Source organism: Psammomys obesus, unplaced genomic scaffold (genome assembly GCF_907164565.1).
Source record: "Psammomys obesus unplaced genomic scaffold, mPsaObe1.curated_primary_1811, whole genome shotgun sequence".
NCBI lineage: Eukaryota > Metazoa > Chordata > Mammalia > Rodentia > Muridae > Psammomys > Psammomys obesus.
Window position 1 is genome coordinate 1 of NW_026593248.1, and position 14,943 is coordinate 14,943.

The 14,943-nt window shown below is 40.0% G+C and overlaps 1 protein-coding gene and 1 non-coding gene across 2 annotated transcripts; both read left to right on the forward strand.

Moving 5' to 3' along the window:
• The first annotated feature begins 2,227 nt into the window (after positions 1-2,227).
• LOC129683543 (U6 spliceosomal RNA) lies at positions 2,228-2,334 on the forward strand. Its single transcript, XR_008721173.1, has one exon. It is a non-coding gene; the product is annotated as a U6 spliceosomal RNA (small nuclear RNA).
• A 1,636-nt stretch (positions 2,335-3,970) lies between these two features.
• LOC129683542 (cytosolic carboxypeptidase 1-like) lies at positions 3,971-14,523 on the forward strand (the record flags this gene model as incomplete). The annotated part of the gene is made up of 5 exons (XM_055616254.1): positions 3,971-4,087; positions 7,072-7,724; positions 12,749-12,832; positions 14,207-14,293; positions 14,375-14,523. Coding segments are annotated over 5 exons (1,090 nt in total), but the record flags the coding sequence as incomplete, so codon positions are not given.
• Between the last annotated feature and the right edge of the window lie 420 nt (positions 14,524-14,943).

A 14,943-nucleotide genomic window follows, 5' to 3' on the forward strand; every position in this document is an offset into this window, starting at 1 on the left:
TATTTATTTATTTATTTATTTATTTATTTATTTATTTATTTATTTATAATGTCTTGGGCTACTGGGGCTGACGGTTGATGGCTTAGCAGTTAAGAGTTCTTGCTGTTTTTGCAGAGGACCAGATTCAGTTCCCAGCAGGCATTTGGCAGCTCATAAATGTTTGTAACCCCATCTCCATGGGGCCTGACACTGCTCATGGCCTCTGTGAACATCAGGCGCACATGCAGCACACATTTATGCAGGCAGGCAAAACACTCATGTACAGGAATGAAAAATTAATAAATCTTTTTAAGGTTGGCACACCACCTTTAAATTGAGCACACTGTGCTTTTCAGAATACTATGCTCTTCTGGAATACTGAAGATATATCTCAATAATAATGTAGAGCCACCTTCATTGCTGCCAGTGGGATCACAAGAAAAATAGAGCAGGTTTCATGTCAAGACACAAAATCTGCGGTGACTGGGTGTTTGAACCTGACATAAGCAACAGAACTGCTAGGTTCCTGGCTATGAATTACCTTCTCAGGCAAGGGGAGCAGTGTTGAGATGTGTTCTCCCATCCCCAGGGTACTCGGGATTGGTGAAATTCTTGCGGTTAGCACCACACCTTCCACATTAATCTTTATGAGTTTTTATCAAAAGACAAGATTTTAATAATAAAGATTAAAGTATGTTTGCTGTAGTTCATTCTTCACATCTCACAGTTCTAGTTAGAAATATCTGTGATGGTCAAGAGTATAAAGATTAGGGAGTAGGGGAAGTTGGAACAGTGACTGATCAGGCTGCTGGAAAACTGTGCATGTGTGCACATGTTCCAAAACAGGCATTTGAGAGTGGGTTCCATATGTCACCTGTGGCCCTTTACCATAAACTGTAGCACAGCTATTCGCTTTCTACCATCCTGCCATCTTTGTCCAGCTTATTACTTGCTCTTGTAACGCCCTTTATGAATTGTTTAGGGTGTAGCCTTAGATTCTGCATATCGTTGTCTCTCACTTGCCCATCCACTTGAAACATTTCCATAGATTTCTTGGCTCTTGACATTGGTGTCTTTGAAAAGCAGTTGTTGGCGTCCAGTTTTTACTGAGACGAGTGACAAGTGATTCACAGTGATTGCTCACATATTGTCTACTTAGCCTTAACAAAACAGTTGTAAGAGAAGAATAGCATTTATTGAACACTTAACTGTGTGTCAAGCCAAGCTCTTGGTGTATGATAACCATCAAATATTCACAGCAGTGGATATAGGCACAGAGGCCCATGTGTGCAAGGGACCAGGAAATGTGGTGGAGGGAGGGCCCACCTCCTCACCATTGCTGCATACTCCACAGATGTGTCCTCTTCAAGCGCACTACTGCGAGCTGCATAGACCTCCCTTGCCTGCACTGCTGTCTGTCTGTGACTTGGTTGGATCTCGTCAGCTCTTCTTAGCCTTTAAGATCTGGATCCACAGAGTCTTGCAGGAGTGGCTGTGCTGTCACGGGCGAAGCCGTACTGCTCTGCTGTGGTTGGCAGTTGCTTCCAGACTGCCTTTCCCTCACCAGTCATTTCCCCCAGGAGTTTTTTTTTTTTTTTTTTTAGGTTCTAAACAACTCACTTCCAGGTAGCCATAAAGGTCAACAGATTCTTTTCTTTTTCTTAATGCTAGAGTGCCATTTCTAACAGTGAGCCTTATGCTTAGAGAGGAAAAATACTTCGACCCACCCAGACAGGGGGAATTCTCTTTGTAGACCAGGCTGTCTTTGAATTAAGCAATCCACCTGCCTCTGCCTCTTATGTGCTGGGGTTAAAGGCTTGCACCACCACTGTCCAATGTTACAAAATATCTTTGCAAAGTATTTTTTACTTTACATGGTTAGATGTTAATCAAGAAAATTTATACATTGTTTGTTCATGGATAAAACCTTAAGTGAAATTATATACTCATAAAGTATTAATTACATGGTAGTAATACATATGTAAATAAAACCAATCTTCATAGAAATAAAAACCTACTTATTCATTATATAAATAAAAGCAAATTCCTGAATATATAATGTTGAGAAATAGCATTTATTTTTCCTTTAAGAATACTAGTTAATATTCATATATAGACAGATACTACAGATGAATTATTTAAACACAGTAAAATAAATTTGTCTTAAGGTTGAAAATAAGTAGTTTATTCTGATAGTATGATAAATAGGAAATTAAAAATGAGTCTCCACTTAAAAATTAGTAGTTGGGTGCTCGCTTCGGCAGCACATATACTAAAATTGGAACGATACAGAGAAGATTAGCATGGCCCCTGCGCAAGGATGACATGCAAATTTGTGAAGCATTCTATATTTTTCAGAAAGACACACACGGTATATACTCACTCATATAGACATATAATATAGGATAAACCTACTAAAATCTGTATACCTAAAGAAACTGATCAAGAGGGAGAACTCTGGCTAAAATGCTCAGTCCCCATCGAGAAAGGCAAAGAGGATGGACATCAGAAGAAGGAAAAAACAGGGAACAAGTTAGGAGCCTGCCACAGAGGGCCTCTGAAAGGCTCTGCCCTGCAGACTATCAAAGCAGATGCTGAGACTTATGGCCAACCTTTGGGCAGGTTGCAGGGAATCTTATGAAAAAAGTGGGAAATAGTAAGATCTGGAGAGGACAGAAGCCCCACAAGGAAAGCAACAAAACCAAAAAATCTGAGCACAAGGTTCTTCCCTGAGACTGATACTCCAACCAAGTAGCATGCATGGAGATAACCCAGATTCCCTGCACAGATGTAGCCCATGACAGTTCAGTGTCCAAGTGGGTTCCATAGTAATAGGAACAGGGACTGTCTCTGACATGAACTGATTGGCCTGCTCTTTGATCACCTCTACCTAAGGGGGGAGCAGCATTACCAAGCCACAGAAGAAGGCAATGCAGCCACTCCTGATGAGACCTAACAGATTAGGATCAGAAGGAAGGAAAAGAAGACCTCCCCTACCAGTGGACTTGGGGAGGGGCATGTATGGAGAAGGAGGAGGAAAGGAGGGATTGGGAGGGGAGGAGGGAGGGAACTACATGGGGATACAAAGTAAATAAAGTGTAATTAATAAAAAAATAAAAAATGAAAAAAATTAGTAGTTGGTCTCACTCTGTGTTATTATCCATCTACGAAAGTTAGGAGATTAAGTGATCTTAGTGACACTTGCCCTCCTTTCAGGAGGACAGCTGGGGCAATGTAGTGAGACTCAAAAACAGAAATAAAGAGTTTAGGACAGGATTGATTGATGGTACAGTTTTTCTGTATGAGGACATTGTTACTCATTTTTCTTAAAGGTATATTTTGGGCGCTTGTACCACTTATTCTCTTGGTCCTGCAAAAATAGTGTGGACAGTGGCATGGGCTTTGTGAAGGGGGCCTCTGTTTATCATTCAGCACAAGAGTGTGTGATGGGCTTGTCTGTGCTGAGGCCATATGCTGGCAGATGATGTGTTCCTGGAACCTCTGACTAGCTTTACCTTCCTGTTCCCGAGCTCCTTAACACCAGTGGGCACCACTCCCACCCTCAGCCACAGTCCTCTCTGTTTAAGAGTGACAGTAGTTTAGTGCGCGCAGCCAGTGTTAGCTGCTTTGCTTGTTACCGTATTTGTTATATACAAGTGCTTCTCAATTTCATTTTCTTGAATCTTACTTCACAACAGAATGATAGGGATACTGATGAGAACATATGTGGTCTTTATTATTTGTTTTGTTTTTGTCTTGATGAGCCTGAATACTCTGTTACATTAAGATTAACCATAACCAAACAACAAAATCAACACAGTGATAATCAATAGCTAATTAAAAGAACTGATTTAAGATTAAAGTGAATATAAATTTTGTTGGTGATTATTCACTAATCATAAGTAATAATATTTTGGGACATTTCAAATATAAAGTATATTTTATAACTTTTATGGTGTTTTTATGCTAGTGACATGTTTTATTATTTCAGAATGATGATATTGAAACAGATATTAACAAATTAAAACCCCAGCAAGTACCAGGACGAACAATAGAAGAACTGAAAATGTATGAACACCTCTTCCCTGAGCTTGTTGATGATTTTCAGGTATAAATACCAAACATTTGGCCTTACTTGGTTTTATAAAAGTTCATGTTTTCTTCTTTATGCATATAATTGACATTTTTCATTTCTGAAAAAAATAGTACTCATCTTTCTTTCCAGAATGATAATGGATCATTAGAGAGGATGTTGAGCTAGGTTTTACATTTTTATAATTACTTTGGTTCATCACTTTGACCTGCTTTTTAAATTTTGTCTTACAGTCTTAAAATTGTATTATGAAATCCTGTTTTTTTTTTCTTGTGTTGTTTTTGTTTATTTAAGTAGTGATGTGAAAAAATTCCGTCTTTATCCTTGACCCATTAAAGGTTACTATGTAGCAATACTAGTCAGGACAGAGGAGAGAGGCCAACCTGAGGTCCTACAAACATAGGTTGAGTCATTATTAGCATTTCTTATTCTCATTCCCTGAGTTATAATTATTCAGCCTGAGTTACACAGCAGGCCATATTGACTGAATTGTTGGTGGTTAGTAAGTGTAGTTTTATGTTCTCAGTTGTTTTGACTGTGCTGTTTTTTTTTTTTTTTTTTTTTTACTTAAAAAATTATTTTTATTATTTATTATAGTTTATTCACATTGTATCCCAGCTTGTAGCCCATTTCCTCATCTCCTTCTGGTCCCACCCTTCCTCTCTCTTCATCTACTCTGCCCCACCCCTACTATCTGACCCTAGCCTATCAAGTCTCATCAGGACTGTCTGGATCCTCTTTCTCTGTGGCCAGGGGGAGATGATCAAAGAGAAGGCAGCTGAGTTCATACCAGAGATAGCCTCTGCTCCCTTTATTAGGGAACCCCTATGGAGAGTGAGCTTCCCATGGGCTACATCTGAGTAGGGCACCTAGGTCCTTTCCATGAATTGTCCTTGGTTGATTCATCAGTCTTTGTACGGCCTTCTAGGCCCAGATTTTTTGGTTCTGTTGGTCTTATGGAGCTCCTTTCCCCTCCTGGTTTTTCCATCTCCCCCTTCTTTCATGCTGTAAAACTACCCAGGATTTCAAAGAATGAGTGGCTGGGCTTGGTGGCATACACCTTTAATCTCAGCACCAGGAAAATAGAGCCAGATGGATTTCAGTGAGTTCAGAGGCCAGCTTGGTTTATGTAATAAGCTCCAGGCCATCCAACCTGTCTCAAAGCAAAAACAAACAAAAAGCAGGGTGACTAGCCAATCTCTAAGACTAAAGTAGTTCTTGCTATAAACGTTGTTGCTCTGCAAATCCCGTAACCTTGATTAGAGTTGACGAGAGAAAAAGATGACAGTGAGTTTATATATGAGACGTAAAGGAGAAATATTTGCTAGTTTTTCATGTTTGTCTTTGGGAGTAAAGTTAGGAGCCATGGAGTACAATGAAACCTCCTTCTCATTCCCTGCACTTCCTGTAAGTTGAAGTTCATTGGCACTTTGGAGCTAAGAGTAATGCAAGGAGGTCAAGAGTCAGGAAGAAAGTAGTTGTATGTGTGTGTGTGTGTGTGTGTGTGTGTGTGTGTGTGTGTAGGGGGGGAGTTCAGTTGGGAAGTGGTGAGGGAAGGGGAGAGTGCTGGGCAGAGGCCTTTGGGGAGGAATGTGGATCAGGTAACCTAGAACAACTGTTGAGTTACTCTTTTTAATGTGTTTGGTTTCACTTAAACCACTTGGAGATAAACTTTCCAAATCAAGGCAGACAGGTATAGTGGTTTGGAATGGGAATTGATTACCATATAATGACTTTACTCATTTTTCTGTAATTATATGCATATAGGAATATATAATGTCACACAAGTTATAGCTTTGGTGTGGGAATACAAAGAGTGATTTTATAATGGGTTTCATGATCAGTACTTCTCAACCCTTAGAAGGTTGAATGACCCTTTCACAGGGCTCCCATAGCAGATATTCTGTATATCAGATACTCACCTTATGATTCATAACAGTAGCAAAATAAAAGTTATGTAGTAGCAATGAAAATAGTTTTATGGTTGGAGGTCATCACAACATGAGGAACTTTATTAAAAGGTCACAGTATTAGGAAGGTTGAGAACCACTGATAAAGTTTCTACTTGTTTTCCAGATAACTTCTTCCTTTCAAATTATGATACATGTCTGTCTTTAGAGTCCCATGTCCTAATCATACTTCACCACCTAGCTAGGTTAGCTTTGATGGGTCCTGTACAGCCCCTTGTGATGTAAACAGGTGACTAACTTGTTCTTGGTTTGGTTACTTCTGAAGCACAATTGCTTTCTCGTTGTGTCTGACTAGATTAAGTAGCTGTGGTCAAGTAGTAAAGACAAATGTATCAGAACTCAGACCTCTAGACCTATGCTACTTTAGATAAATAAGGCAGTATACATTTATTAGTGTGTTGTGTGTTTTGCTATAAGTTGTAGGCTGTTAGTTATTTTAGTGCTCTATGTTAGGGAAATAGCACATTGTTTTCATGACTTTCATGTTATTTGACTAGATTTAGTGCAAAAGGAGTTATCTTCTTTTAAGTTTCAGAAGAATGCGTTCTTTAAATACTTCGTACCTTTAAATATATGCCTGAATAGTAGGAAGAAATATTTAATGATATATTATTGAGGATTATAAAAGTTCATTTATCCTAGTAATATATACTGTTTGAAAGAATTTTATTTTTATTGTATTGTATTTAACTTTTTAGTGATTGTCTATGAATTTCTCATCATGTACTCATGTCCTACTCATCTCCCCACATCCCTCCATATCTGCCCTCCATCCCTGCAGCCTCCCCCGCCAAAGAAAAACAAATCTCACCGTGGAAGCTGCAGTGTATGATAGTGTGTCACACGTATATGACTATTTTGCCTGCCTGTATATATGTGTACCATATACATGCTTGCAGCCTGTGGAGATCAGAAAAAGATCTTAGGTTTCTGAAGTAGCTTATGAAACAAATATGATCTTACTTTTATTAGTCTATTTTAATAGTGACAGATAACAGATTAAACTTATTATTATTATTTTTTAAACAGGACTATGACTTAATCTCTAAAGAACCCAAACCTTTTGTGTTTGAGGGGAAAGTGCGAGGTCCCATTGTTGTTCCCACAGCTGGAGACGAAGCATCTGGGAATTCAGGTAGTGTAAGGAAAGGCACGGTCATGAAGGAGAAAGGAGAGGACTCCAGGGAAGATGGCAAGGGCAGCAGCAGGACACTGCCGCCGCAGCTCGGTGCTCAGAACACAGCTGCCTCTCCAGCCCACAACGACCTTGTGAAGGCCTTGGACCGCATCACCCTGCAGAGTCTCCCTTCACAAGCGGTGGGGCTGAGGAAGGAGTATGGTCTCCCTCTCACGGTCCTCTCCTGCACAAAAGTGTGTGCACATGCGGCTACGTGTGGAAGTATTCTTTTTGAGGGGCGGACAGTACAGCTTGGGAAGCTATGTTGTACTGGAGTTGAGACGGAAGATGATGAAGATACTGAGTCCAGCTCCTCAATAGAACAGGTTTCTGTGGTTGAAGGTGCCAATGGATCAACTCTCCATGACCCAGAACTGTATATTGAGGTTGTGAAAAATACCAAGTCTGTTCCAGAGTATTCAGAAGTGGCTTATCCTGATTATTTTGGTCACATTCCTCCTCCCTTCAAAGAGCCTATTGTAGAAAGGCCTTACGGTGTACAAAGGTGAGTTGCAGATTTCTTCCTCCTCTTAAGTAAGACCATTGCCAAATGTAAAGCATACTTAGAAATTCCATTTTCAGTCTCTAGGAAAAGATTACTGTGAGTTAAAGATATATTTGTTAGGATGCTTTGTGTTGCTTTGAACTTTACTGTTGTGTCTGTGTTACAATCTATGATTGCTATAATTTGGCTTTGAGTTTATTCAGGTCTAGCAAGAAAAGGAAAAGAAACATAGCAGATGGCAGATAACAGCAACAGATCAGGAACTTCAAGCATCCAATAGAAATGGCCAGTGTTGTAGTAAATTAAAAAATGGCTGTTAGGCTATAAAATTTTTATTATTTGCCCTAATATTATCATGGCAGTATTATTTAACCCACTATCATAAGTAATAAGACACAAACACCTCTTAGATTATAATTGTCTTATTTACTTTGGGCCTGGCAGATCTACCTACCTCACCATCCATCTCCCAGCCTCCAACAAGCCAGAGAAGGCCTATTGAAACAGTGAGCTGTAGGACCAACTTACTGTCTTGGGCAGTGTCCTCCTTCCGGTCACCTCACACATTTCATAGTCTGGGAGAAGCAGTTGAGGTGACCTGTTTGGACTGTTCTGAACAGCTATTCTCAAGGGTGCAGTTTTTACTACACTTGAGCTGTTTGCTAAAGTCCTTTCCCCTTGTCTCAGGGCCAGGGCATTGGCTTGCAACAGGGATCTCTGAGGACACCTGAGATAAACATGCTTGAGTCTGAGGCAAGGCCCTGTTTATCCTTTTTCTCTGTCAGTTCTCAACAAGTGCAAAGGGCACATGATGATTTACTAATGGAATTACAAAATAAAATCACTTTATTTTGTAAGCATATTACTTATATAAATGAAAGAACAACAATATGATCCTGATACAATGTAGAAACTTGGCTTAGATTGCACCTAAAAATATGAAGGATCATTTAATGATGTTTGAATAAGTATGATCTTAGTGATATTTAGTAATTTTTCATTCATACTTGCTTTAGATGTGATTTTTAAAGTAGGCTGTAAATGAAGTATTAAGGATGTATTATTTTGTTTGAAAATTTAGGTGGAAATACAGAGTGAAAATTGGTTATTTGTAAAGGCACTAAGTGAGGTAATATTTATTACACCAAAAAATAAACATAGAATTTGTTGGTAGTGCCAGCCATTGCATACTCAGCACGTAAAAAGAAAAAAAAACAAAAAACAAAAAAACAACTGTGTAAAATCTGCTTAGTCTGTGTGAACTGTTTTTGATGACCTTTTAAAATGATGTCTCATCAGTTTTGATACACTCTTGTTGCATTCTGAAGAGGAGCCTTACAGCTAGCCTCTGAGCATCCTAAGTACACGCCTCTTCAAGCCACAGCTGTGCATTTTACCTGCAGCACCTGGTACCACTTCACCCCTCATTTGACAGCTTACTGATTTTCCTCCTGCAGTGACAGAATTGTGACAGAAATCCTGTCTTTCAAAGCCCAGAGTATGCACTGTCCTTTCGTTTATAAGAGTGTTTGCTGACCTTGATAGCTGGGTAGTCCTCCGGCTTCAAAGTTTCACATTCATGTCAAAGCTCTCAAAGTTCCCAAAAATACTAATCTCTTGAGATACTTTGAGGGGGTTGGCTTTAGCTTGTTCATGTGAGTTGTCTTGTCTCTTTTCAGCTAGTTTTGTCCAAATGATGGGCGGTTTGTGAATGATGTGCCAGTGTCATTTCCTATCTGAATCTAGTAACAATACAGATAGCTGTCAAATCAGTGAGACTTTATTGTTTTGTCACTTTCAGAAAAAGGAAACAGACCTTTGAGATTACTTAGTAAGCTGGACATGTTGGTACACACCTGTGGACCCAGCCCCTTGAGAGGCTGAGCCAGGCTGAGTCTGGACAGCACAGTGAGACCCGTGCTTAAAAAATTATCCTGAGGAATGCTGTTAGTGTTATTTGGAATTCTGTTGTATGGTTGTTTTTATAGTGTGTAGTTACTGATCCTAATATTTTGAAAAACAAAATTCAGTATAGAATAAATAAATTCTGTTGAAATGTCTCTGACTCAATTGCAAATGAAAAGGTCTGTTATAAGATTCCTGTGTGCTGGGTGGTAGTGACACACACCTTTAATCCCAGCACTTGGGAAGAAGAGGCAGGCAGATCTCTTTAAGTTTGAGGAAAGCCTGGTCTACAGAGTGAGTTCTAGGACAACCAACACTACACAGAGAAACCCTGTCTCGAAAACCAAAATCAAAATCAAAACAAAAAGATTCATATCTGCTCAATATAGATGATAAAGTAACAGTAAAATTGTATCTGGAGCGTGTCTTAGTTAAGATTTCTATTGCTGTGACAAAACAGTGTGACCAAAGAAAGGGTTTTTTTTTAGCTTACACTTGCCTGCTACTGTTCATCATGGAAGGGAATCAGGACAGGAGCTCAAACTGGGCAGGAATTTGGAGGCAGGAGCTGAGGCAGAGGCCATGTAGTGGTGCTGCTTACTGGCTTGCTCCTCAAGGCTTGCTTCAGCTTACCTTCTTATAGAACCCAGGACCACCAGCCCAGGGATGGCACCACCCACAATAGGCTGGACCCTCCTCCACTGATCACTAATTGAGAAAATGCCTTATATAGCTGGATCTCAAGGAAGCATTTCTTCAAGTGAGACTTCTTCCTCTGATGTTTCTAGCTTGTGTCAAGCTGACACAAAACCAGCCAGTACAGAGGCTTTATTTCATTTTAGCTGGCAATGCAATAAACAGTTGTGAGTTCTCCTCATGCATACTCTTTCCCTTGTCCTATGAAGCCTTGTTGTCCTCCCGTTCCTTCTCCAGGCTCAGGAGACATTGTGGAAAGGGGGGCAGAAATAATGTGAGCTTAGAAGGTAGGAAACAGGACTTCCAGATGTTATCTGGGCAAGACACATCTGAGCTATCTGCTACTGATATTTAGAGAGGGGGCCATCATTGCCCTCAGTGTTTGCACTACTGACCCCCCAGGCTCTCTGGGACACTTCCACTCCAGTAGTTACATGATGGTCCCTGTTAAACTAAATGGATCACCAAAAACCAACCAACCAACCAACTAACTTAATGTTTGAAACTAGGTGTGGTCAAGTAACAATATTTGAGTGGGTGTGGTGGCCAGCTTGCAATTCCAGTACTTAGAAGGACAAGATAGAGCCCTAGAGTAAACTGTCCAGCTAGACTAGTGGTACTGCTGAGCTGTGGGTTCCTGAGAGACCTTGTCTCAGTGAATGAGGTGGGAGGACATCAAGGAAGAGTCCCGTTGTCAGCCTTGGGACTGACATACACACTCAGGTACATGTGCATGGGCACTCGCGTACATGTGCAAATGTAAGCACAAACACACATGTGCACTCACCTCTGCAGCCACACTAACCCCTGCCCCAAGACAAGTAGACTCACTTAGGAGTTAGTTTGCCTGGGAGGCATTATCTAGGTTTGGTTAGCTTTTGGGCTTTCCTGTGAGGGACACTTACATTGTTAGCCTCTGGGCATATCTGTGAAGATGAGGTTAGGTTAGCTGAGGTGGGGAGACTCCCCTTAGCTATGGGCCACACCACTCCAAGGTCTAGTGCTGGGCTGAATGAAAGGAGAAAGCAGCTGAGCACAGCGCCCATCCCCCTGCTGCTGTGCCAGCCTCCTCACCTTCCTGCTACCCTGCTTTTCCTGCCCCAGTGATGGTAACCCTGAACTGTGAGCCTCAGTAACCCCTTTCTTAAGCTGCTTCATTCCAGCCACAGAAAGACTGCCCCTTTTAGAGACTATTTCACTTGTATTAGGTTATTTTTCTATGGAATAAACTGAAAAGTAAATTGTGTTTAACTATGGAGTAGATTAAGACAATTTTACCTAACATTTTTCTCATGTTTTAGTTTATCTTTTTCTGTTTAACTGTCACACCTTTGAATATTTTCTTTACAATGACCAGGTCTTCATTTAGGACAAGTTCTTTGTATATGTAGAACTTAAGGTTCTATTGGTATCACAGCTTTCTGTTACTGACAGACATCTGTGAGTAACAACCAATATGGAGAAAAGGCTTATCCTGGTGTGTTTTCAGAGGCTGGAGTCTGTGGTGATTGACAGCGGTGGGGCTTTTAATAAGGCAGAGCCAAGCCACTTACCAAAGGTGACTGGGAAGGAGAGTTAGAAGTCGGCAGGGAGGAAGGGTGCACTTCTCGGTGTCCTCTGTAGGTGTTTTTCCCCAGGGACCTAAATTCCTTCCTCTAAGCCTGACTTCCAAATGGTTCTCTAGCCTCTGAATGGTAGTACACAATGTAGATAAAGCCTTCTAACCACGGCCTTTGGGAGGCACTACACACATACACGCATGCATGATTTAAAAATAAAAATTTTAAAAGAGATTTGAGAGTTGGCTTTCCATTAATGCTGTCAGGATTTGGTGGCCAGTTGGCTGGAATCAGGATCTGCCCTGAAGTCTGAATTTTCTGTCCCAGTGGTGCCTTGGTTCCGCCTGGGATTTTCCTTCTTCCCACCTTTCTTCTCCCTCACACAGGAAGGGCATGCTGCAGAACATGCAAGCATATTGCCAGTTGGATTCTAGGGCTAAATTCCTGAATAGACGAGATTTAAAATCTTGTGGGATATCTTAATTCTCAGGTTCTCTGTATCTCTAATAATGCTGCTGTTGTGCATACAGAATTAACTTGACTAACGGTTAGTCTGTTTGCGTTCTATGGAGAAACATTCTAGGCTGGCTTCCTTCCTACTCCCGGCTTTGCACAAGGTTTTACTGTGCCTGTCTTTTATGTGGTTAGCTTTTAAAGCTCAAGTTTTGATAGGTACTGATTTTTATTTTGGTTATTTTGTGGGTTTTTTTTTTTTTTGTATGCAAGTAAGGGAATGATTATTTTTATTTTACACAATTATTATTTTATACCTCTTCATGCCAGACTTACTTTGGAGAAAGTTGTATGTTTTTGTATCAGTGGTTGACAGTAGTAAATTTTGTCCTGTGTCTTTTGTGATTTCAGGACAAAAATTGCCCAAGATATCGAGAGGCTGATACACCAGAACGATATCATAGACCGGGTGGTGTATGACTTAGATAACCCTAAGTGAGTCTGATTTCTAAAACCTTTTTATTCATAAGTTGTTTTTATAATAAAATATTAGTGTTATTTCTGAAAGATGAAATATGTGTCTTTTTATCATATCTTCCCCATTCTTTATTGTTGCTCTTTTCATCCTTTAATAGGTAGGTATATGATGATCATGGTAAATCTATTTTGTTTTTTTTTTTTTTAAATAGCATAAGCCTTTGTTTTTGGGTGAAATTTAAAGGTTATTAGCTAATGCTGTAGTTTTTAAAAAGAGTGGGGCTTTCACAAGAAATACTGTCCCTTATTGCCATGGCACTAGATTCAACACTGGAGTCCCCAGCCTGGCCTGGTGGCCGGCATGCCAGCCATCTGCTATTTTTGAATATCACTAGTGGTATGTGTCAGGATGTAACTGAAGTAAATAAATAAAAATTACAACTACTCAAATAAGAAACCCAGTCAGCTTTCTATATGTCTCTTCTCCCCTTAGCGTGCTAATACTTTGAGGAAGTTGGACATTTTACCTATCCTCATTGGAGGAAATATGCCTTTAAAAGTGATTGTTGGTAGATGTGTGACAGAAGCTGTGTCAAAGATGGTAACTGAATTTAAAAGACTCTTTATTGTTGTTTATGGCAGGGTCTCTCACTGTAGCTTAGGCTGACGTGGAACTCATTGTGTAGCCCAGGCTGGCCTTCAACTTACAGTCATCTTCCTGGCTCAGTCATGTGTCACCATCCCTGACTTAAAATATTCTTACACAGGGGAGGAAGAACATACCTTATTAAACATGTAGATATTTCATCGTTCATGCTTCTGTGTTAGATTTGGAAAAACAAACCGTGAGGATAGGCATAACTCAGCTTGTTCCTAGCCAAAGTGACTATGGACAAAATCACGGAGATTTCTAGAGTTTTGCTAGTTCTTGTTTTAGAATAGAGTCTTCAGAAGTACAGGAGTTTTCATTTTGTGAGCTAGTGCCGGGGTATGGCATGTGGATGCTCAGCAATGTGATAGGTAAAGTGCCCAAACCTCCTGTGTTACTGATGGCAAAAACTGCATGGTTTGCCAGACTCACAGCTACTTACCAGGCAGTTTTAAAAATAAATCTCTTCTTTTTATATGTGATAATCACTGTTTTAGAAATGACATTTGTTCAGCAACGCAAAGTTCTTATTATGGGTAAATGTCAGAACAAGTCTTTTGTAATTATAATTTGAGTATAAGTGTAAGTCAGATTTTTTTCCTTTGTTGTATTTGCTATATTCTTTGTTTTAAAAGAAAGGTGGGAAGCAATGTATGTTTTTGATCTGGCCTGTAGTTTTAGTCTTTGTTTATCTGTTTAAGTGTGATATATTTTAATATGTTTACTTTAACATATTTATTTAGCTATGCCCTACCAGAAGAAGGAGAATTTTTGAAGTTTAACTCAAAATTTGAATCTGGGAATCTGCGCAAAGTAATTCAAGTTAGAAAGTAAGCCATTTCCATATTCTCTTTTTGTGTGAGCACAGACACTCTGGACTTGCCATCAGATGTCTTTGTCTTGTGTTTTAGAAGCGAGTATGATCTCATTCTGAACTCAGATATCAACAGTAACCATTACCATCAGTGGTTCTACTTTGAAGTCAGTGGGATGCGGCCAGGTGTTGCGTACAGGTTCAACATCATCAACTGTGAGAAGTCCAACAGTCAGTTTAATTATGGTAAGACCCCCTCCCCTTCCTCTGAGAGGGCATGCAGGCGTGTCACCCATAGTACCAGAATTAGCATAGAAGCACTGCCTTAGGCACGCTCAATGACTCTGGTTTTCAGTCCCCAGCCATTTATCAGACGCAGTTTGAGATGCACTAAACTCCGGTTGGATGGTAAAAGAACTACCCTGTGTAGACACTTATAAGCTTCAGTAGCTGTCGTTGATCTCATCCAGATGGAGCACAGTTACAGATGTTGCCTGTGCAGCAGTAGCTCCGGCAGGTCACAGGAGTTCTCCCTTTATTTAGCCTTTAACACGCTACATAGGCTTCATTCTATATTGAACTCGCCTTTTTTCATTTATGGAATGAACCATAGAATTGTAAATACTTTGTTAAGAATTTTTGCTTTTTAAGCCAAGCACAGTGCTG